This window comes from Oryctolagus cuniculus, chromosome 19 (genome assembly GCF_051225735.1).
Source record: "Oryctolagus cuniculus isolate XC-2025 breed Fujian yellow rabbit chromosome 19, ASM5122573v1, whole genome shotgun sequence".
Classification (NCBI taxonomy): Eukaryota; Metazoa; Chordata; class Mammalia; order Lagomorpha; family Leporidae; genus Oryctolagus; species Oryctolagus cuniculus.
In genome coordinates this window covers 55,863,941-55,888,077 of record NC_142885.1, presented here as the reverse complement: position 1 = coordinate 55,888,077, position 24,137 = coordinate 55,863,941, and the positions used below count along the sequence as shown (strand labels likewise).

Below are 24,137 nucleotides of genomic sequence, written 5' to 3'. Positions count from 1 at the left end.
CCAGCAGAATCAGCACCATCTGGGGTTTTGGTAGAAATGCACATTCCTGGGGCTGGCAATGTAGCATAGTGAGGAAAGCCACTGCCCATGACACTGGCATCCCATATGGGTGCTGCTTTGAGTACCAGCAGCTCCATTTCTGATCCAGCTCCCTGCTAATGGCCTGAGAAAAGCAGCAGAAGATGGCCCAAGAGTTTGGGCCCCTGTCACCTACATGGGAGATCTGGAGGATGCTCCTGGCTTTGGCCTGAGCCAGCACTGACCATTGTGGCCTTCTGGGGAATGAACCAGCAGATAGAAAATCTTTCTCTCTCTGTGCCTCCTAACTCTGACTTTAAAAATAGCGAAATAAATGTTTTTTAAAAGATACGCAAATTCCTAGACCCCCATCCTACTCCCACTAAATCAGAAACTCCCGGTGATTGTGATGTACATTCAAAGTTAAGAACTAGTGGCCACCCCTGTGTGACCTCATGCCCCTACCTGGCCACACATGGGTGCCCACCGGCCAATCAGGTTAATTAACCACTCCCCTTTGGAAGTGGGTTAAAAGCCTGGCACATGGTGTGTCCCGCCCTTCTCTTCTTGGCCCTGGCTTCTTGCCAGGAGAGGGCTGGCTGTAGCCCTGCGCCTCCAGGGCACGTGGCCTTCGGGCCACCCGCCCTAGGCTTCCTGGCCTAGATGCTCCTCCACGTGGCTGGTTCCTGGTGCTCGGTATGAACCCAGATTTACCTCTCTCTCTTAGATAAAGCTCTCACTCCCTTATGATTTAACTCACTGAATAAAAGCCTAAAATGTAAAAAAAAAAAAAAAAAAAAAAAAAGGACTAGTGGCCTAAAACCACATTTCAGAAGATGAGCTGCACATTGGGAAAATGATCCAGATCTGAATCTTAAGTCTCATTGTCATAATATAAATATCTACAGAAAATGAATTTTTACACACGTATATATAAAACATGTCTTCTCAATAGGGAATAATTTGTGCCAATCAGAAGGGACAAGAAATTAAACCAGGCTCAATGGGGAAAGGAGTGCTGCCCTATGATGTCCAGGTGGGTTGAGAAAATGTCTCACTGGCCCACAAAAGAAGGTTTTGCAGTTTTCTGCTACTTGCTACACAACTATTCGTAACCCATTCCCATTTTGTGTAAAGAACATTTTAATAACCCGAACTGTTTCTTTCATTCTAGATTATAGATGAAAATGGCAGTGTCCTACCACCTGGCAAGGAGGGGGAAATTGCCCTCAGAGTCAAGTCCACACGGCCCTTCTGTTTCTTCTCTGAATACGTGGTATGAGCCTGTGGATAGTGCTATCACACTTTAATACAGACATGAGTTTCACATTTCATTTCCACCATATCCTGCTATATAACCCTGGGCAAGTAACAAATTCCAAGTCTATTTCCTCGGCTGTAAAATGGGGAGAGTACCACCTGAGAGTACTGCAAAGATGGTAGTCCATGCCTAAGAAAACAGGTTCGGCGCTTGTCCTCACAAGGAAAACTGGGAAGGCTGAGGCCTGGGGAGGATTTGGGGGCATTGGAGGCAGAAGAAAGGTTTAATTTTTATTATACCCTTTTAGACCTTTTGTATTTTGTAGGAGGAATTATCTTTTTTGAAAAAAACTTAATTTCCTTTAGAAGTACAATGTGTAAAGCACTAGTCACTTAATGGGTATCATACCCCTATCTCTGTTGTATCCAAACTAATCCCCAAATACCATCTCTGATGACTAGGACAATCCAGAGAAGACTGCTGCCACAATCAGAGGACACTTCTATGTCACTGGAGACAGAGGAGTAATGGACACTGATGGGTACTTCTGGTTTGTCGGCAGAGCAGATGATGTCATCATATCCTCTGGGTTTGTACATCTGCCACTCTTAGAAAGGCCCAAGTTGTCAGAGAAGGAGATCTCCTCCTCGGGGGGACAGTGCTCAAAGCTTTCTTTTCCCGCTCAGGTACCGTATCGGGCCATTTGAGGTGGAGAGTGCACTCATCGAGCACCCGGCAGTGGTTGAATCGGCTGTTGTCAGTAGTCCAGATCCAATCCGGGGAGAGGTAGAGTGAATGCCACTGATTAAAGTAGCAATTGCATATTTTTAAGTTCCATCCATTTACCCATGTTCAACATCACATCAAGATTAATCATTTAATTCTCATTAATGAGGACAGATATGGCAAAAAAAAAAAAAAAAAAAAAAAAAACGTATCCTATGCAATCAACTTAGCAAATGAATTCTGTCCCTTAAGGGGTATATTAGGATTTTTCAGTGGTGAGTGGCAAAAACTCAACCATCAACTCATTTAATTCAAAAGAAAAAAAATGTTTTTGTTCATATTAGTAAGAGGTATTCAGGTACAGCTACATCCGAGGGTTCATGTGAAGTTGGCAAGAGTTAGTTTCTCCTCGTTTTGCTCTGCTATTTGTTATGTTGGCTCCATTTGAGCCTGTTCTTTCTACTTGACAGCAACCAATTCCAGACTTACACAGCTCGGCAACCTTCCCGCCCCTCTAGGAAAACAGCAAGCTTTCTTTCCAATCATTTCACACAAATCTTAGGATCCCCTTTGGCTATCTTAGATCACATCTCCAGCCAACATGATCCCAGGAACGGTATGCCCACTGGCCAGACTTCCTTTCCCCGTGAAAGTTTCCTACAGACTCAGCAAGTGGAAAGATGTCAAAACAGCGCATCTAAAATCCTCCTTTCACACATTTCTTTCTGTATCTCCCTCTCACAGACCGGTAAGCCACTGCAGTGACACTACGGATACCATACTATCACCTCCTATATACTCTCAACTCTTGATCTATTCCATGCTCCAAAGTATTTTCCTCTTGCTACCACATTCTCATTCTCTTAATATAATTGATTGAAACTGATCAGCTGAAGTAAGCACCAACTGGAATTGATGTATGAATAATAATATATAATAAGCTTAGTTATCTCAAATACTAGATAACTGCTGAGTTTAAACAGCATTACAGAGAGAAACAAAAACTACAAGGCCACGATGCTCCTAAATGTGTACATATGAAATACATGAAATGTGGTCCTTGTATATAAATGCAAAAATTATTTTTAAAAATACAAGAAAAGAAAGCCCTTTTAGAGATCAGTCAGTCTTTCCTGATACAGTATCCTTTCCAGATTAGGCCTCCTCAAATGCCCTTCAAATCTTATACTCTAGAGCCTCCATTTATCCCACTACGGTACGCTTCCAGCAATGAGGATTTGACAGAGTAAGTGACCATCTATAAATTCATTTCCTGTATAATAAATAGGACCAGTATGACTGAAATGGTAAACATATGCATGACATGAAACTAGAACGTGGCACTTAGCTGTACGAACTGCACTCCTTGCACTCGCATAACATTCATCTCTATTAGATCGCACAAATCTCACTTTATCATTATATCCGAGCTTCATTCGTAGGTGATGTCTGGTATTTGCAAGTCATCATTCAAGCTATTAATAAGTAATTAGTACCTGTGTTCCGCATTGGTTCCAAAACCCTTCATGTGTCTGAAAAACAAAGACAGTAACATAAATTGACTTTCCTGTTGCAGGTGGTGAAAGCTTTTGTTGTCTTATCAGCACCCTTTAAATCCTCCAATCTAGAGGAATTAACTCTTGAGCTTCAGGATCATGTTAAAAAATCAACTGCACCTTACAAATATCCAAGAAAGGTAAGTGGTCCAAAAGTTAAGTTTGTGTTACTAAACTATTATGCTAATATGAGGGGGCTTCAAAATGTTTGTGGAAAAGTGGAATTAAAAGATTTTAAAAATAATGTAAACTATTTTTAACATAAGTTCCATAAAGATTGAGATCTTTTTGTAAGCAATGATACCAGCCATTTAGTCCATCCTTAAAGAACTGAGGGTCCTGGTAATCTGTCAGTGCAGTCTTTTTTTTTTTTTTTTTTTTTCCATTTCTAACTGAAGAAAAATGGGTGCCTTTAAAGATTTTTTAAGATTAGGAAACAAAAAGAAGTCAGAAGGCGCTAAATCAGGACTCTAAAGTGGCTGCCTGATTATTCCCCTTTAACTCTCACAAGATGCCCTCGTTTGATGAGAGGAGTGAGCAGGGGCATTGTGTGGTTGAGGACTTTCTGGTGAAGATTCCTGAGGCAGTCTTCTGCTAAAGCTTTGGCTTTTTCAAAATCCTTTCATAATAGGTAGATTTTTTTCCTTTGGCCCTACAAAACAACAAAATTTCTGAACATCCCCAAAAGCTACTGCTATGACCTTTGCTTTGGACCAGTATGCATTTGCTTTGACTGGACCACTTCTACCTCTTGGTAGCCATTACTTGGATTGTGCTTTGTCTTCAGGATCATGCTGTAAATGTTTAATCTCCTGCCACAATTCTTTTTTTAAATACTTTTTTTTTTTTATTTGAAAGACAGTGTTAGGGAGAGGGGAAAAAACACACAGAGAAATCTCCCATCCACTGGTTCACTCAAGACAGCTGCAATGGCCCAAGATGGGCTAGGCTAAATCAGGAGGCAGGAGCTTCACTGGGGTCTCCCATACACTCAGGCCATCCTCCACTGCTTTCCCAGGCCATTAGCAGGAAGCTGGATCAGATGTGGAGGAGCTGGGACATGAACTGGTGCCTTTAGGGGATGCTGGTGTCGCAGGTGGCAGCTTTATCCACTACACCACAATGCCAGTCCCTCCAGTCACAATTCTTAAAGAACTGCTTCAGGATCTTGACCCTGCTTGTTGAAAACTTTCATTGAAAGCTCTTCTGTTGTCTGCCACTGATCTGGGCACAGTTTTGATATCCATTGAGCTATTGGCTATTATTTTTGTGAACTGTCTGCCCTATTCGATTAGGGCAGGTACAAGATTTTTTTTTTTTTCCCTCTCAAATTGATGTAGATGGTCTGCCCCCAAAGGCTTTATCTTCAACATCATCACTTTAAAAAAAATTTTGAGAGGGAGGAAGGGAAAGAGGGAGAGAGAGAGGGAATCTTCCATCCACTGGTTCACTCCCCAAATGGCTGCAATGACCAGGGCTGGGCCAGGCCAAAGCCAGGAGCCAGGAGCTTCATCTAGGTCTCCCACATGGGTGCAGAGCCCCAAGCACTTGGGCCATCCTCTGCTGGTTTCCCAGGTGCATTAGCAGGGAGCTGGGCCCAAACAGATGCCAGCACCACAAGGGGGCGGCTTCACCCACTATGTTGCAGCGCTGGCCCCCATTTCATTCATTTTTAAAATGTAAACTGATTTCCTTAGGGCATTGTCACCACAAACTTTCTGGAAGCCACCAATGGTTTTGCCATTCTTCTACCCAAGCTTCACCAACAGTTTGATGCTTGTTCTTACCTCAATTGCAGCTGAACTCATGTTGGTCTGTTATGAGTCCTTTTCAAAATAAATTCTTAGCCTTCTTAATGTCTCAAACTAGATACTGTTCAGCAATGTTTTAACAAGTTAGTACCCATTTTTTGGTGCCAAAAAAAAAAAAAATGAAAATCACGTATAGCTCTTTTGTTACATTCATTTCCTAGGAACTCCAAAGACCCCTTGTATTAGACTTTATTGGGTTTTGAGTTTATAGTAGCATGTTATATAGTTAGAGGCCATCAATTTGTTTAGCTCTAAGAATTTTCATCTTGAAATGTTTTGTATTAGGACACTACAAATACAGAATATAGATAATGTAGAATTCTTAAATCAACTCTGTAATATTCAGTCACTGCAGGACTAATTGGGCCTATTCCATAAGAATTATCTTAGTACTCCTGGCCATAGTACCCTTAGAAACTCAAAGCATGTGCCTTTAATAAAGTTCAAGTGACCACACTCAAGGCAGGAAAAGGGTAGTACCCAAAGGAATTGTGGAATCTTTCCTGAAACCATCATAAGATTTAAGAATAATTCTATACAAGACACAGAGATGGCACTGTTGTTTCCTTCTAGTGCCAAAATCCTTTTGGTTGATCTCCAGTTAGCATCATTTCATCAAAAGGTAGTTAATTTCACCTAAGACCTGGGTAATACAACTAAGAACTGGTTTGTTGTTGTTGTTTAAAATTTATTTATTTATTTGAGAGGAAGAGGTATGCAGGGGAGGGACAGAGAGAGGTCTTCCATCCACTGGTTCACTCCTCAAATGGCTACAACAGCTGGAGCTGAGCAGATCCAAAGCCAGGAGCCAGGAACCAGGAGCCAGGAGCCAGGAGCCAGGAGCCAGGAGCCAGGAGCTTCTTCCAGGTCTTCCATGCAGGTGCAGGGGCCCAAGCACTTGAGGTCATCTTCTGCTTTCTCAGGCCATAGCAGAGAGCTGGCCTGGAAATGGAGCAGCCAGGACTTGAACTGGTGCCTATATGGGATGCTGGCACTGCAGGTGGCAGCTTTACCTGCTACACCACAGCACCAGCCCCCATGAACCGAGGTTTTAACGGTTGAAAAGTTCATTTCTATTTATTGGTTTCAACCATTTTAACACTTTCTCCATTAAATTCTTTGAGCAGTGATCCTTTGGTTTTCAGAAATGTTTGAGGGCATTTTATTTATTTTTTTTTTATCTTTTATTTAATGAAAATAAATTTCCAAAGTACGACTCATGGGTTACAATGGCTTTCCCCCCCATACCGTCCCTCCCACCCACAACCCTCCCCTTTCCCACTCCCTCTCCCCTTCCATTCACATCAAGATTCATTTTCGATTATCTTAATATACAGAAGATCAGCTTAGTATACCTTAAGTAAGGATTTCAACAGTTTGTTCTTGAGGGCATTTTAAAAGACAGCATCTTTTACCTTCACAGGGGAACAAGGAGGATTTTAAGGTCAAGTTACAGCATGAGAAACATCATATATATTCCAAATTATGTTAAAAATTTCCCTCTCAGAACTTTTAAGACCCAGCTCTTAAACTCAAAAGCCAAGAACTTCTAATTGCCTTTAAGTAAAACCTCCATTTTCAAAGGACCACAGAGGCACTAGGTCTAGTTTGATCCAGGGGAAAGGACTGTAGCAAAGCATATAAGTGAATTTGCAGTGCAAATCCATTTGGTGGTATTTCACCATCGTCCTTATATATAAATGAACAAGATTCTCATGTCTACAAAGTTCAGGGAGCTTAGGCTAGGACAATCTATAGACTCTCAAAATAGCCTCAGGTTCATAAAAGCTCTCTGCTACTGTGCTGACAGTTAAGGCAAAATGCAATCAAGAGTCTCATAATGTTTTTCTGTGAATTAGGTGGAATTCGTTCAAGAACTCCCAAAGACAATCACTGGGAAAATCAAACGCAACGTTTTAAGAGATCAAGAATGGGGAAGAAGATAGCTTGATCAGAAAATGGAAGGATTAAGTACCAACATGGTTGTTTTCTTTTAATTCAGCGACTGCTCTGTTAAAATGTTTAAGATTTCTCCTAGTTGAAAATTCCAGTTTTTGTTCTGTACTTAGCCAAAATATAAAAAGGGAAAAAAACTCTAAAAATACTTGGGAAGAAAACTGTTATAATGATGACCAATCCAATGATCAGTAATGTTTAAAATAGTGGGCTCAAATTATTACTTAGCAATGGACACTGTACATGAATCTTTCATTTGTTTTCATTATAGCTGATTAATTAAAGATAAAATGAATAACTATTCTAAGAGAAATATTTAAGACAGAATTTTTCTGCTTAACACATCTTTGAGACTAAAACTTTTAGCTGGATTAAAATATTAATGTTAAATTAAGGAGTACAGGTAATTCAAAGACCAGGAAGTGAATTTAATGAAATTAAATACTGAATTACTATAACTTGCTTTGAAGCAAATTCACTGAAACTTGGATTATTTCAGAGTATTAATTATACAAGAATAAATAATACATTTTCTGTATCTGCTTTTTAGAACCATTTACATGACTTCTTTGATAGTCTCACAAGCAAACACTTTTTATAATGATATACAAACACAAGAGATTTACTAAGACACAGAAATAAGGAAAAAGTACAGAACACCAGTCTTTAAGGAACAGATTTATTTTGATTTTTCTAAAAATACCAGGAGTTATGAAAAACAAGCTGAATATTTGGCCATACCAAAAGCAAAATACAAGTAAAAATCATGGTTAGCCCTGGAAAAACATGTTTAAAAGACCAAGTTTAACACTGTTTCCTACAAAGAGCAACGCAAGTATACTAAACCAAAACATTTTGTTTTGTTAACTTTTCATCTTTTAAAATAAAAAACTGAACAACAACCAGAAAAAAGCACTCAATTCCTACCCTGGAATCTTGTAATTTACAAAGTAATACACTGAGATGTCAGTGAAAAGAAACAGCTGACAAAGCCAAGAACAATCTCTGAGTGAATAAATTCACACTCCAACAGAATGCAGCGTTCTATTGCTGGGGAAGAACAGCTTGTGTCACACTCAGGTTTCACCAAATACAAATAAATACAAAAGGCAATTAAAACAAACAATAACGTGAAAATCATTCTGTATACTAGCAGCTTCACAAAGCAAAGGAACCAAGTTCCACAGAGCTGTATGTTGTGTAGGCACATGGCCAATTTTATTCCCAGAGTCCTTTTGTCTTGCACTATCAAAATAAAAAGTATCTGTGTCTCAGAGGCAGGAGCAAGGCCACTGACGAAGGCACCAAAATCCTATCTTCCCTGTTCTTGCAAATGATACGAGTAACTCTTACTAGCATTTCAAGGGGACTGCATCCTCTTCAAGAGTTAACATTGTAAATACCTGGAGATAGTAAGGAAGGTCCTTCCCCATCTGCATTAGCAAGGTGTTACCTGTTCTCTCTGCTCCTCCAAACTCTTCTAGTCTGGTTTACCTAACAGGACCATTAGCTAGGACAGAAACACAGTCCCATGTTCACCAGCCTTTGAATTAACAGTCACTTGTGCAAGAAGCCTTAACATCTATCCTGCTGCCTAACTTTTTAAAGGACTGAGTTCTTTCTCTTCCTTCAGAGACAAAGTCTCATGCTGAGCAGAAGACTTGCAGGAGTTCCTCATTCAGTTCCTCATTCACTCATGTTGGGAAATGAGAGGCTATGCTATTTAATTCGGCTATGTTGTTTTCCCAGGTGGGTTTGAAGCTTAATGTATTTTTCATTTTCAAGCCCAAGCTGCTGCAGAAACCTTTCAAGAGTCCCCTTGGCGACTGCTGACATGACTTTTCGAGACTCAGTTTCCTTTCAGATCTAAAATTCTTGTCACTTTAAGAAAAAGCTTTCTCTCAAACTTGCTTATGTATTCACGGTGAAAATGTCTGATAAATCAGCTGGTTTCCATAGCCATTCTTATTTTCACAGCACTGAGCAAGCTCAGCCTACTGTTTTACTGTTTTCTTTCAAGTACTCTTGCAGTTTAGCTTTCAACTCAAACTCCCTGCAAGAAGCCCTCCTCTGGGAAATCACTAGATTTCTCAATGGAGCAGATGTATGTTTGGGTTTTGGGTTTTCTTAAAACATTGTTGCATAAGTGGGTCTTTAATGGAGTTAACCATTTCTCTAACATTTTCAGAACTAACTTTATTTCATCTCCAAGTTTTGATATCAGCGTCTCTGTTAAAAAAAAAAAAAAAAAAAAAAGCAGTGTGCTATAATGTCTGTGTCAGGATTTCTTGTTTTAAAATGAAGGCAAAAGTTGCCATGAAGCCAGTCATTGATGGGGCACCAGGATAGATGACAGACCCTTGGTTTTCAGAGGAGCTACACCATGAAGTATAACTGGCCTTTGTTAGGATGGCTCCTAGCAGAAGAAAAAGCCCTTAAATTTTTTAAAATTTCATCATTTACAAATCTTGCAAATGCTACAGCACGGCAAATACTCACTGAATTTGTTGAGGGATCATAGAGAAGATGTGGCTTTCTAGTTATCGACACAAAACCTTTAGTATCGTGTGACAAATCTTCAGTAAGTCAACCCGAAAAACTAAGAGCAAAGTCTTCCATCTCTTGTACTGCGTCTTATCTTGATGTTTTCAAGTTAGTATTACTAGTCCCACCGCCCATGTGAATTTTCTTCTTTGGAATAAGTACTGTTACTAAATAATTTGCTTCCTAAACCTTTAAGAGTTTTTGAACAAAAGTTTTACACTTTTGATATTCCAAAATGCATTAAAACAGCCAACATCCTTACTTGTCAAATGGCTGTGATTTTTAATTAATGGGACAGTTACTAGATTTCTAAGTTACGTGCCACAGACAAAGCATGATGGCATATGACAACTTGGGTTATGATTCCATACAAAACCCTGTAGAAGTAGCTTTCATTGTAAAGACTGAATTTCGTTGTGTCCTCTGTAGTATATTAAAGTAACTCAAAAACTAACTCTCAATCACTAACCTTGTCAGTCAGCAGTGTTGTGGGTTTATGCCTGGCATGGTCCTCTTCTACCTCACATCTTGCCTTCAAAAATTGCAGCAATGAACTGTTGGATTTGTTTGTTACAAACAAATGTTAATATATAAAAATAGACATAGTAACAAATTAAATGCATACAAAATACAAAAACATCACCAAATAATTCACTTCTAACCTACACAATCTATGTTTTTGCAACATTTACAACACAGTGGTCGAAGATAGCTGAGTTGTGGGACATTAAAAATTCCTTCTTTACAACGAAAATTTCCCAAAGATTCTTTTCACTTCAGAGAGCTTATGCACTCCCCTGGGTCAGCTGGCAGTGCCAAAGGGGAAGCTGGGAAGGTCATCATGAGGGACCATGTCATCCTCCTAATATGAGGAGGTACCCTCCTTACAGTAGCATCTGGACCCTAACACACTGCCATATAAGACTGAAAGATCTCTAACAGAAATGTTAACAGGGCTGCCTGCACGAGAAGTCATATTTTTAAGAGCATAATGTGGCACGCAAAGGTCAAAAACATTTTTAGCCACAATTTTACATGGAACTCCAATTGAGAAACCCACCTGTAACACCCAGTTACCTCCTATGAGACATCAGGTGCATTTGACTCAGATCCATCTGTGACTTGACTTGCAGGTTCAGGTTTAGTTTCTCCCTCATGTACCACCTGAGTCTCTGTCACTGGTTTTGTTTTCTCTTCACTACTGTCTGGTACCCCCTGTTGGTTATTTCTCCCTTCTGCTGGGTCACTCTGATTTAATTTGTCATTAGATTCCAACTTTGCTTCTTTCCCATTTCCTTGCTTTGGGTGAAGTTGTGATGGGTCCTTAGGACTCTTCACCACCTCCTGGAGGTTGTACTTTCTGAATAACATGTAATCTTTCACAACACTCAGGCAACAGACAGCTTTGATGATTTCTACTACCACTGTGTACTGTGGGTTGGTGAGATCTACTTTATTTTCCGAATTGAGGCTGCCCACTATTCCTGTAAGAAAAATACAAAAACACTTAGCCCAAGAAGGATACCATTAACTCTGAAGAAAAAAAAAAAAAAAACAAAAAAAACAACCTTTTATCCCCTTCTGTCTGAGAACTGTTAAGAGAGAACAAATACTAGTTCACAGTTCTATGTGGACTTCAATCAAATCTCTTGAATCCTTTCAATAAACAAATAAAAATAAAATCCTGAGACATTTAAAAAGAGTACTTTTTTTCTTAAGAAAATTCAATGTTGATTTGGAAAAGACTAACTACCAGAAAATCTCCTATTCATCATATTGAAATGTTAGGCTTGGTATTATCTAAGGTCATTTTATCTACTTGTTCTATATTCAAAAATGTTAAACCTTAAATCTTAAAAAAAAGGAAAAAAGAAAAACTTTAAAAATGTTTTGCACAATTATGTAAAATAATCAAGAAATGTACCTGCCAATTCTTTTATAACTTCTTCTCTGTTTACATGACTATTATTTCGAGATTTGTATACAATCTGAAATGTCCCTTTGTTTGGAGCTTTAAACCAGGGTTCCAAGAATGTTTCTGCATATTTTTTCATATCCTCCAAGAAAGCTTTGCATGTGCCTGTGATGGGTAACATTCGCAAAATGACTCGAGTCTTCTTCTTCTTGGTTTTGTACATATCCTGGAGAATGTGATGAACTAATTTCTCAGGTTCTAAAAGAAAACAGTCAACACAGAAGAGGCAAGTAAGCCAAGAAGTTCTCCAACACTTTGAAGATTCTTGAAATTCTCTAAAATAAATTTTCACTGGCAGTGACTCAGGTTGACAATAAGTTCTCTTAAAAATTTTAAATTAGGGGCCAGCACTGTGGCGCACTAGGTTAATCCTCCGCCTGTGGCACCGGCATCCCATATGGGCACCAGGTTCTAGTCCCGGCTGCTCCTCTTCCAGTCCAGCTCTCTGCTGTGGCCCAGGAGGGCAGTAGAGGTGGCCCAGGTGCTTGGGCCCCTGCACCTGTCTGGGAAACTAGGAGGAAGCACCTGGCTCCTGGCTTTGGATCAGCGTAGCTCCGGCCATTGCGGCCATTTGGGGAGTGGACCAGTGGAGGGAAGAAGGGAAGATCTTTCTCTCTGTCTTTCTCTCACTGTCTGTAACTCTACCTTTCAAATAAAATAAATAAAATTTTTAAAAAAAATTTAAAAAAATTTTTTAATCTTTTGAATCATTTTTTCCAATTAATATCTCTTTGGTGCCTACTATATACTAACACCATATCTATATAATTTTTTTTTGACAGGCAGAGTTAGACAGTGAGAGAGACAGACAGAGAGAAAGGTCTTCCTTTTCCGTTGGTTCATCTCCAAATTGCCGCTACGGCTGGCGCACTGCGCCAATCCAAAGCCAGGAGCCAGGTGCCTCCTCCTGGTCTCCCATGCGGGTGCAGGGCCCAAACACCTGGGCCATCCTCCACCACCTTCCCAGGCCACAGCAGAGAGCTGGACTGGAAGAAGGGCAACCGGGACAGAATCCAGCGCCCCGACCGGGACTAGAACCCGGGGTGCCGGCGCCGCAGGTGGAGGATTAGCCAATTGAGCCACGGCGCCGGCCAATTTATCTATATAATTTTTTAAAAAGATTTATTTATTTACTTGAAAGTCAGAGTTACAGAGAGAGAAGAAGAGGCAGAAATAAAGAGAGAGAGGTCTTCTATCCGATGGTTCACTCCCTAATTGGCCGCCACGGCTGGAGCTGCGCCGATCCGAAGCGGCAATTTGGAGATCTGGGTCTCCCAAGTGGGTGCAGGGGCCCAAGGACTTGGGCCATCTTCCACTGCTTTCCCAGGCCATAGCAGAGCTGGATCGGAAGTGGAGCAGCCGGGACTTGAACCTGTGCCCAAATGGGATGCTGGCACCGAATGTGGTGGCTTCACCCGCTAGGCCACAGTGCCGGCCCCTAACACCATATCTAATATTTTAACTTTTCATCATTATTAGAGCTTTTACTAAAAACATGTCAGGAATGTGGGACAGCCTGATGGAGTTCTGAGCTTTGTCTTGGCCTAGCCCCAGCTGTTGTTGGCATTTGGGGAATAAACCAGTGGATGGAAGATATGGCTGTCAGTCTGCTTTTCAAAAAATAAAACTAAATAAATGAACCTTAAAAAACGTTCAGGGAAAATGAAACTAAAAAATCTTTAGTAAAAAACTGTTCATGTAGACACTAGAGTTAAAATTTTATAATATCCAACTGCAACACTCTGCTACTGTTTTCCTCTATAACGGCAAATATCAGAACAACAAACATTAAACACTACACATTTTACAAAAACAAAATAAACAGGGCCGGTGTTGTTGCATAGCGGGTAAAGCTGCTGTCTGTGATGCCAGCATCCCATGAGGGCACTGGATTGGGTCCCGGATGCTCCACTTCTGACTCAGCTCCCTGCTAATGTACTTGGGATAGCGCTGGAAGATGGCCATTGCACCCACATGGGAGGCTAGACGCAGTTCTGGGCTCCTGCCTTTGGTCGGGCCCAGCCTGGGCTGCTGTGGCCATCTGGGGAGTGCACTATCCAATGGAAGCTCTCCCTCCCTCTGTTTCTCCCTCTCTCAGTAATTCTGCCTTTCACATAAATAAAATAAGTCTTAAAAAAAATTCATTCATTCATCAGTTAAGTTAGTACAGAAGTCGAGATCTCATACCTGGAAGGAATCCCAGAACCACATAGTGTACAAGTTCACCAACTCACTCTATGGCTCCATATGCCTAGTACTACTACAACGTACAGAGGACATGATCAAATGACTAACTGAGCCACATGCTAAGAAATGTTCCCTAGGACAGGCAGATGTCCAGACACCATGAAATTAAGACACCTGAGGGGTGTTAGTCAGACCCACCTATCCCAAGTGTCCTGATGAACACTACGTTATTTGCTCCACTTTCCACTGACTGGAATCTTCTTAGCCTCATCTCCGTAGATGCCTTAATGTTGCCAACCTCTTTCTTCAGGGCAGCCTCCACATCATCATCTTCTCCCTCACTTCCGGAGGGCTGTGGATCCTTGTCTGTAAACTGTTTGCACAAAATTAATGAGCAGAAATGACACAACAGCTCATGCTTAAACACTACAATTAACTATTTATATGAAACTCCCAGTGGCAGATGGCTCAGTTTGAACTATAAAGCTTTTTATTGAGACTGAGACACCACTCCCTTCAACAAGCAGAGGAAGAAGGGGCTTCCTCAGACTGCGGTACACACAATTCCAAAGTGTTCTCCGAAGCACTGTGGCAGTCTGGGACATAGAGAAATATGCTCACCAGTTGAATTATTTCAGGACTGATCTTAATACTATAGGTAGGTGTCTTGGTGCCAGATACATGGCAATCTCCTTTTGGCGAGACTAGACCAAATATAGTTATACACATTTAGGGAGCCTTTATTATATACCAGCATGCATGAGTTTACCTCAAAACGTTTGTGGGAAGTGGAATTTAAAAATAATTCTGGTGCAAAAAAGTTTTGAAATCCACACATACATGGGGCCTTCAAAAAGTTGGTGCAAAATGTGTATTTTAAAAACACTATGTATGAGGCCGGCGCCGCGGCTCACTAGGCTAATCCTCCACCTAGCGGCGCCGGCACACCGGGTTCTAGTCCCGGTCGGGGCGCCGGATTCTGTCCTGGTTGCCCCTCTTCCAAGCCAGCCCTCTGCTGTGGCCAGGGAGTGCAGTGGAGGATGGCCCAGATGCTTGGGCCCTGCACCCCATGGGAGACCAGGAAAAGCACCTGGCTCCTGGTTCCTGCCATCGGATCAGCGCGGTGCGCCGGCCGCGGCGGCCATTGGAGGGTGAAGCAACGGCAAAGGAAGACCTTTCTGTCTGTCTCTCTCTCTCACTGTCCACTCTGCCTGTCCAAAAAAAAAAAAAAAAAAAAAAAAAAACAAAAACACTATGTATGAATGTTAAAATTTTCAGACATCAAAATAAATTAATTCCATTTTTCATAAAAAAATTTTTTTTGACAGGCCGAGTGGACAGTGAGAGAGAGAGACAGACAGAGTTAGAAAGGTCTTCCTTTTTGCCGTTGGTTCACCCTCCAATGGCCACCGCGCTGATCTGAAGGCAGGAGCCAGGTACTTCTCCTGGTCTCCCATGCAGGTGCAGAGCTCAAGCACTTGGGCCATCCTCCACTGCACTCCCGGGCCACAGCAGAGAGCTGGCCTGGAAGAGGGGCAACCGGGACAGAATCTGGTGCCCCGACCAGGACTAGAACCCGGTGTGCTAGCACCGCAGGCGGATGATTAGCCTAGTGAGCCGCGGTCCCGGCCATAAACTTTTTGAAGTATCCATTACTTTATGCACACAATTCTTTAAAAAAATTTTTTTTGAGAAGTAGAGTTACAAAGAGGAGGATGTTCCATCCACTAGTTCAGTCCCCAAGTGACCCCACAGGCCGGAGCTGCCCCGATCTGAAGCCAGGAGCTTCTTCTGGGTCTCCCACGTGGGTGCAGGGCCCTGGCCATCTTGTAGTGCTTTCCCAGGCCATAGCAGAGCTGATCAGAAGAGGAGCAGCCGGGACTTGAACCAGCGTCCATATGAAATGCCGTGGCAACAGGAGACTTAGCCTACTACACCACAGCGTCAGCCCCTTTCTAAATCTGCCTTACAAAGTACTATCATTATTCGCTTTTTAAGCCTAACCCAGTAGAATTAAGTAAAGCGCCCACGTCCAGGTCCCAGAGCGGTAAGTGATGGACCTGAATTCAAATCCCACCCATGCAATTCCTCTTCCTGGAGAAGTACGTAAGTGCATTGGCCCAGGTTCTAAAACTCCAAAATAATGAGCGGCAAACGGTGACGGGGCAATGAGAACTTGAGTGGTAACGGCACAGAAATGTTTACTTTTTAATCTATCTTTACGTTTGTTCGCAATGTAACCAGAACTGGCACCAAACCCACTGTAGGAGGGTTACTTGGGCCAAACACGTTACAACAGGCAACTTCACACAAGACTGTCGTGAGAAGTGTTCGTGTTTCCGAAAGAGCTTCAGCACACCGCCTGGCACACAGGAAGCACGCAATAGGCGCTACTACTGAACAAAGTCAAGTCCAAGATGAAGACGCTTCAAGCTCACGGGCGAGTCGCCGGGACCCCGACGCAGGACGGCGAGAGCCCGAGCGAATGCAGGCGAGGCGGCGCTTTCCCGTCACTGCGCACGCGCCACATCGCGCGCATGCGTACCAAGGCAGCCGGCCTTCCCGCCGTCCCTCCGCCCCTCCGCCCTCACGGGCCCACCAGCCGGCACGCCCACCCCTGGACCAGCACCTTCTCAGGCCCATACATGTCGTCGCCGTACTCGTTGAGCAGGCTATAGGCCTCCTCCACGCACTTGCGCTCGTTCATGTTGCAGGTGATGAGGATGCCCTGTAACCCGGGCTCCAGCTGCCGGGGCCCGCCGCCATCGCAGCGCCGAGCCCGCTTGGCCTGCACATACTGCGCCTTGCCTTTGCGCTTCCCGCTGCCCGGCTGGCAGGTGTCTGCCATGGCGCCCCTGAGCCGAGGCGAATGATAAGCCTTTCTTCACGATGGTGGGCGTCCTCGCCTCCGCTGGCGCGGGCTGCTGACGTCAAGTGCGTGCGACAGCCTCCCTGAGTCCGCCTCCCAACTTCTTCCTGTGCTGCGCGGGGTCCTAATGCCGGTCGGCCACGGCGGGCCGCGGGGAGGTGACGCGAGGCCCGCCCGTGTCCCGCGCCTCGGCGGATTGACAGGCTTGCTTTCACCGCCCCACAGGGGAGGATATCCCCGAACCCGGGTGCGGCCCGCATGTAAACTGTGGAGTCTGGACTCTAAGTGGATGTAGATCTTGGTTGCAAACAACTGTTTCATTCATGTTCACTCATTTTCGGTTATTATTTATTGAGCGTCTATGAGCACGCGCTTGTCATTGAAGTACTGAGGTTGGGGCCGTTAGCAGAGCAAGACGCCATTCATTGCCTTTATAAGGCCAGTGTTTCTCTTAGAAGTCAGTGAGAGCTTTTAAATCACCTACTTGATTTTGTTCCCTCGAAAAGCGTGTATTCAGTAGACTTTATTCTGTGCTCTGTTGCAGGACCCCGATGCACTAGAAAAATAGGAAACGTGCAAGGGACTCTGAAGGCTGAGGGGCCTGTCAGAATGAGCGATTTTAAAATACTCGTACAGGGACACTTGGCCAAACTTGGGAAAATTTAATTATCACTGAAAACTCATCACTGTGGGAGCTGTATATTTTTAACTTGTAAAGTGTTTATATTAGTACCAGAAATACTATACCTTTCAATGTCTTCACACTTGTGTTTGACATGGATGTCATAAGGAGTCATAATGATATTTCAGTGAACTGTTCCAAGTGAACTTTGGATAGGAAAGTCACATTCCTCACTTTTGAACAAAATCATTAGGAGCCGAAAGAGGGTTGCCCTAGGATGGATTGTCTAATTCAGTGACCCAGAAATGTGGAGTGGATGACAGGGAATCAAGAATCAACTGCTTACTTACTCTACGATCAGGATCTCTCAGCTCTGCATTCCGTGACTGTTATGGAAAAGCAATGATGATATCAAATAATGGCCTGGAAATCCACACAAGTATAAAAGAATCTTCATTAATATAAGGGGAAATATTTATCTTCTTTCCTCCAATGAATTATACCCTTTCATGTTTTCTCCATGCCTGTTCCCAAAGTGTTTAAAAGCCCATTAGTGGGCAGGCGCCGCGGCTCACTAGGCTAATCCTCCGCCTGCGGCGCTGGCACACTGGGTTCTAGTCCCTGTTGGGGCGCCGGTTCTGTCCCGGTTGCTCTTCTTCCAGTCCAACTCTCTGCTGTGGCCAGGGAGTGCAGTGGAGGATGGCCCAAGTGCTTGGGCCCTGCAGCTCATGGGCGACCAGGAGGAAGCGCCTGGCTGCTGGCTTTGGATCGGCGCAGTGCACCGGCTGTAGCGGCCGTTTGGGGGGTGAACCAATGGAAGGAAGGCTCTCTCACTGTCTAACTCTGCCTGTTAAAAAAAAAAAAAAAAAAAAGTCCATTAGTTCGTCTAGACAGGTTAACAGTCCCTTCGGAGTTAGTGGCCTGATCCTGGATCAGGAATCCGTTTCCTTATGCTTCATGTAACTAGAAGCCAGCTTGTTGAGGATGCACCTTTGGCAGTGTATTGCTTGTGGTCAGCAAATGAAGAATTCCGTAGCACCCAGCATTGTGGAGCGGGTCAAACTACCTCTTGCAAGGGTGACTGCATCCCACATCAGATCACTGGTTCAAGTCCCTGATGCTCTGCTTCTGATCCAGCTCACTGCTAATGTGCCTGGGAAGGCAGTGGAGGATGGCTCAAATGCTTGGGCCCTTGCTACCCACAGGAGAACCTGGGCTCCTGGCTTCAGGCTGGCCCAGCCCTGGCTGTTAGGGCTATTTGAGAAATGAACCAGAAAATAGATTTGTCTCTCCATCTCCATCACTCTGCCTTTCAGATAAATAAATCGTTTAAAAAAACAAAATATGAACATTTTACTGACATGTTTATTTCAGTTTTATATAGAAAAATTAGTTAGCCTGATGCTGAACTTCATGGTTAACTGGCCTTTTTCATTATCTATGATTATATTTATTTCATCTTTGCTTCTTTGGTTAACAGGTGCAGGGGCCCAAGGACTTGGGCTATTTTCCATTGCTTTCCCAGGCCAAAGCAGAGAGCTGGATCAGAAATGGAGCAGCCGGGTCTGGAACCAGCGCCCATACGGGATGCTGGCGCTTCAGGCTAGGGCTAACCACTGCGCCACAACACCGACCCCTATTTTTTACTATGTTCTTTTGCTTAAATTAGTGTAGTTAAGAGTTCCTGATAATAAGATGTTAACTTGTTAACATTCCACACTGCAGACGAGGGCAAATGGAAAGCATCAGTTTCCTTCTCGGGACCCTCCCTTCTGGCCAATTGTGGAGGTGATTTCATAAGAAACTACTTGAGGCAGGGCTTTTCCAGACATGTTTTATGTCACAGTGTTATTCTAAGGGCAAAGGCAGAGAAATAACCAGATTCTGTTACCAGCAGAGGAAGACTATGGAGGCCTCCTATGACTGTTTTCTCTGTAGTTTTGGTCTAAATTGTGGTTAACATTCTTGTTTGTCTCACAAATGACCCCCTTCCTTTTGGGGGGATAATCTACCATGAAGTGATTCTGAGTGGAAGGCAGGTCCCCACCTTGTACCATGGAGGCTTGAAATGTAGCAGAGCCCTTCTCCCCAGTCTGTGGTGTGGGCACATCAGCTTCAACAGTTGGATGCCCTGAGACTGAGAATTGAAAGCAAATATGTAAAGACGCAAGGCCTGTTTGAAATTCATTCTGCCTTTGACAGTGATTTCTGAAGTCCAGTGTCAGGAGCTGAGCGGCCATTCCAGGTGTGGTGACCGTGGCACACTTGCCAGAATGTTGACGCTGGTTCCAGCCTTCTGGCTTCCCCCACCCATCATTGGCACCTGTTCCCAGTCTTCCCTTTACTTCTGTCAACTACCCAAAAGGCTTCCAGCAAATGTCATTTCCACATAAATTTTCCAGAATATGTTTCTATTTGACATACAACCAAGAACATTGGCTGGGGTTAAGTGTTTCACACTGCTTTCTCTCTGGTCCTTTTATTCATAGTTTCAGCAACTATCACATTACTATATTATCTTTTTTCTTAATAGTGGAAATGATACCCCTCTTGAAGAATGTTAGGAGGAGCAAGTGCTTCCCACACTTTCCCCAACTGTTCCCCAGATACAAAGTTGTTGCCAGATATGAGTTACTGCAAAATCCTAAAATAGCAAATCTGATACTGTGAAACAGTCACTGAACTCACAGCCAATAAATAGCCTTGGGTCCTAACCCCTGGTCTACTACTATTTCCAAAAGACGAATCACTACCTTACTTTTTGCCTCCATGTATCTACTTTTCAGAGTTTCACTGGTAGAGACTGCATGGCATAGATTTCTAGAAGCCCTCAACTGCTTGTAAAGAACAACCTTATTAGCTTGGCGTTGTTGTGGTGTCAGCAGGCAGAGAGAGAGCTGGGTGAAATTCTAACTCAGTACCTAGCTTAGTGCCTGGTTTGTAGGAGGCACTTAGAAAATGTTTTAAATGGACTTCAAGCCAAAAAATGCTCAATAAAGGAAAAAAGTTAAAACTCATGCTAGTAAGAGGAAAAATAGGCCCAAGTCCTGAGCCTATGCCAGAGAACAAGAAAAGGGCACTGGGCTCCCTGCAAATTTCTCTGTTCTACTGGTTGGGTTACAGTTGTTGTCCATGAGCCCACCCCCTGTTCTTAGGACCCTAGAGTAGCATACAACAAAACGTTACACTAAGTAGTTTGTGTCCCAAACATATATGAGTCCCACATGCTAGAGTTGCAAATTATGAGTCATATTTGAAAAACTGGAACAAAATTCACTGTATTTAATGGTTGCTAACTGTGCCTGGAATTTACCAATTAGGTGAGAGAAAAAGGCAAACCTGTATCCTTCAGTCTAAATGTTAGAATTATATTAATTGGCCCTATCATCTGCTGATGGTGCTTTTACTTACCTCCTCCCCAAACCAGGCTCTAAGTCCAACTCTCAGTAACCCAGCTTTTGTTTATTTTTCATTATTCTCCGTCTTTTTTTTTCTTTATGACTATGTCTTTATTTCATTAAGAGAGATTTTCTTGGCAATCCTGGACCATCTTTGATAAAGTTTTTGCTCAGATGAAATTTCCTTTCATTACCTACTAGTCGTGGATAGTGGCCTGGAGTCTACTAACGGGCACCAAGAACTTTATAATGTGGTGTGTAAATCTCTCTTGAGGCTCCTATATATGGAGTGTATTTTTAGGGAAGGAATGTGGAGTTATATAAGAAGGGACTATTTGGCACCACATGGGATAGATGAAGGAAGTCTGAGGGAGTTACCTTTTATTCTAATTAGCCTATTTACTTCATATATTCAGAAGGGCCTTTGGCTTAGTAGGGGGGGTGCATTCTAGATTCCCTTTCTTTTTCTCTTTCTAACCTTCAAAGTTAAAGCTACTTAAATTCTACTCTATGTTGGGTACAGAAGCTATCCTGTCTCCTAGTAGGAGACCTTCTGTTCTGACCTTTCTCCCTTCTAGGATTTCCTGATTTATTCTTAAATTACTGGCATCTTCAGGCGATAGATGCCCTGACCCTGAACCCCAGTCTATCTGACTTAATTCCCAAGTACTGCTACTTTCAGAGTTGGTGTCATGTATGATTAGAAGCCCAAATTGTAAAATCAAGTTCTAATCTTGGTTGCCTATGTCCTGGTAGTGGGACTCTGAGCAAGTTATCCAAGCCAAGTTTCAGTTTCTTCGTTAGCTTAAAAAATGTTTTGTTTTTAAAGATTTAATTATTTGAAAGTTGGAGTTACACAGAGAGAGAAGGAGAGAGATAGAATCTTCCATCTGCTGGTTCACTCCCCAATTGGCCACAATGCCAGAGCTGCAACCATCTGACACCAGGAGCCAGGAGCTTCTTCCAGGTCTCCCATGTGGGTACAGGGGCCCAAGGACTTGGGCCATCTTCCACTGCTTTCCCAGGCCATAGCAGAGAGCTGGATCAGAAGTGGAGCAGCCGGGACTCGAACTGGTGCCCATATGGGATGCCAGCACTGCAGGCGGCGGCTTTACCCATCACACCACAGCGCCGGCCCTTAAAAAACATTTTTGATGGAGATAATAATAAGCACATCAGCAAGATCAGGCAAGACAAGTGCTTAGCTCGCAGTCACTTTTCAATCAATGTGCACTTAAAAGCTATTTTGAGGGAACAGCTGTGGTTCACTGATGCTTATTTTTTAGAACCAGTATCCATCCATGTTTCAATCTGACCTTGTATTCTCATAATTTGTCTCTCAGTCTCTTATTTCAATGGGTCTTTTATATGTGTGATTTATTTAAAGTTTAATCCCTTTAGGAAGAAGACCAGAAGGAAGATAAATTTTTAAAATAATCTGAAATAATAAATATAAAGTAACACCTGCATGCCTTACCCCCACCAGCAAGTTTTTGCCTCACATTTTATTGAATGTCATACCGAGTCTTCCATTGGCTATGCAGCCTTGGTCAACAACACTTGTTACACTTGCACTTTCTTTCTTTCTTTTTTTTTTTCTTTCTTTTTTTTTTTTTTTTTACAGGCAGAGTGGACAGTGAGAGAGAGAGACAGAGAGAAAGGTCTTCCTTTGCAGTTGGTTCACTCTCCAATGGCCGCTGCGGCCAGCACGGCGCACCGTGCTGATCCGAAGCCAGGAGCCAGGGGCTTCTCCTGGTCTCCCATGGGGTGCAGTGCCCAAGCACTTGGGCCATCCTCCACTGCACTCCCTGGCCACAGCAGAGAGCTGGCCTGGAAGAGGGGCAACCGGGACAGAATCTGGCGCCCCAACTGGGACTAGAACCCGGTGTGCCGGCGCAGCAAAGAGGAGGATTAGCCTAGTGAGCCGTGGCGCCGGCTAATACACTTGCACTTTCATTATACCCACAAGCTATGTGAAGGACTTACCCAACAGCCTGATCTCCTATGTGAACTTTAAAGATTTATTGTATTTATTTGAAAGGCAGAGTTACACAGAGAGATCTTCCATCCTCTGGTTCACTTCCAAAATGGCCGCAACAGCTGGAGCTGGGCCAATCCGAAGCCAGGAGCCAGGAGCTTCTTCCAGGTCTCCCACGTGGGTGCAGGGACCCAAGGACTTGGGCCATCTTCTACTGCTTTCCCAGGCCATAGCAGAGAGCTGGATCAGAAGAAGAGCAGCCAGGACTAGAACCGGTGCTCATATGGGATGACGGTGCTTCAGGCCAGGGGGTTAACTCGCTGTGCCACAGTGCTGGCCACGAAAAGTCACATTTGGCCTGGCTCTTGTGCTGCTATGTGCAGTCTACTCAGCTCTGCTAAGTGTCCTAATCTCTGGATCCTTGCCACCTCCAATCTGTTTCATCCCACCATTGCTAGAATCTGAATTTCAAAAGGTATTTACCTTCTATGAAGGTAAATCTGACAGTGTGTGTGTGTGGGGGGGGGGGGTGTCTAGGTTCTTTGTTTAGATTTATTTATTTGAAAGGCAGAGAGAGAGAGAATGAAGAGGGGAGGGAAGGGAGTGGGAGAGGGAGAGGGAGAGAAGAGGAGAGGTCTTTTATCTGCTAGTTTATTCCCCAAATGGCTGCAAAAGGCTGAAGCCAGGAACCAGGAATTCTATATGGATTTCTCATGTGGGTGGCCATCATCTGCTGCTACCCAGATGCATCAGCAGGGTACAAGATAGGAAGCAAAATATTACTATAGCTAAAGGTCTTAGCATGGAAAGGTCTACAAGGTACATTGTAAAATGGGGGGAAAATCAAAGAGAGATTATGTTCAATGAACCAATTCATGGGTTCCTTTTTTCTTTTTTCTTTTTTGACAGGCAGAGTGGACAGTGAGAGACAGAGAGAAAGGTCTTCCTTCTGCCGTTGGTTCACCCTCCAATGGCTGCCGCGGCTAGCGTGCTGCGGCTGGCGCACCGCGCTGATCCCAAGCCAGGAGCCAGGGGCTTCTCCTGGTCTCCCATGGGGTGCAGGGCCCAAGCACTTGGGCCATCCTCCACTGCACTCCCTGGCCACAGCAGAGAGCTGGCCTGGAAGAGGGGCAACCGGGACAGAATCTGGTGCCCCGACCGGGACTAGAACCCGGTGTGCCGGCGCCGCTAGGCGGAGGATTAGCCTATTGAGCCACGGCGCCGGCCAATGGGTTT

General features: G+C 43.5%; 2 protein-coding genes across 7 annotated transcripts in view; one reads left to right on the top strand and one right to left on the bottom strand.

The window, feature by feature from the left end:
* LOC100350992 (acyl-CoA synthetase medium chain family member 4) overlaps positions 1–9,393 on the top strand; it is a 50,063-nt gene extending 40,670 nt beyond the window's left edge. Inside the window, exons 11-16 of the mRNA XM_002711831.6 lie at positions 974–1,054; positions 1,193–1,294; positions 1,741–1,868; positions 1,966–2,065; positions 3,582–3,701; positions 7,232–9,393. Coding sequence (XP_002711877.3) covers positions 974–1,054; positions 1,193–1,294; positions 1,741–1,868; positions 1,966–2,065; positions 3,582–3,701; positions 7,232–7,318 — 618 coding nt within the window. The 3' untranslated portion in view covers positions 7,319–9,393. The remainder of the gene's footprint in view (positions 1–973; positions 1,055–1,192; positions 1,295–1,740; positions 1,869–1,965; positions 2,066–3,581; positions 3,702–7,231) is intronic.
* Positions 6,040–17,014, bottom strand: THUMPD1 (THUMP domain 1 NAT10 acetyltransferase adaptor). 6 transcript variants are annotated; one of them, XR_016226161.1, is made up of 6 exons: positions 16,664–17,014; positions 14,233–14,407; positions 11,797–12,045; positions 10,933–11,356; positions 10,342–10,426; positions 6,040–6,314 (listed from the first exon to the last, which is right to left on the bottom strand). XR_016226161.1 is itself a non-coding variant. In XM_008257825.5 (5 exons), the coding sequence occupies exons 1-4, from the start codon at positions 16,880–16,882 to the stop codon at positions 10,953–10,955; spliced, it is 1,047 nt and encodes a 348-aa protein (XP_008256047.1). In that variant the 5' UTR covers positions 16,883–17,014; the 3' UTR covers positions 7,994–10,426; positions 10,933–10,952. The 6 variants fall into 6 exon arrangements, 2 of the variants coding, with proteins under 2 accessions (XP_008256047.1, XP_069920773.1); XR_007920205.3 differs by lacking the exon at positions 6,040–6,314 and adding an exon at positions 7,994–9,557; XR_016226160.1 differs by having other exon boundaries at positions 10,342–11,356; positions 16,664–17,012.
* Positions 17,015–24,137: the final 7,123 nt, after the last annotated feature.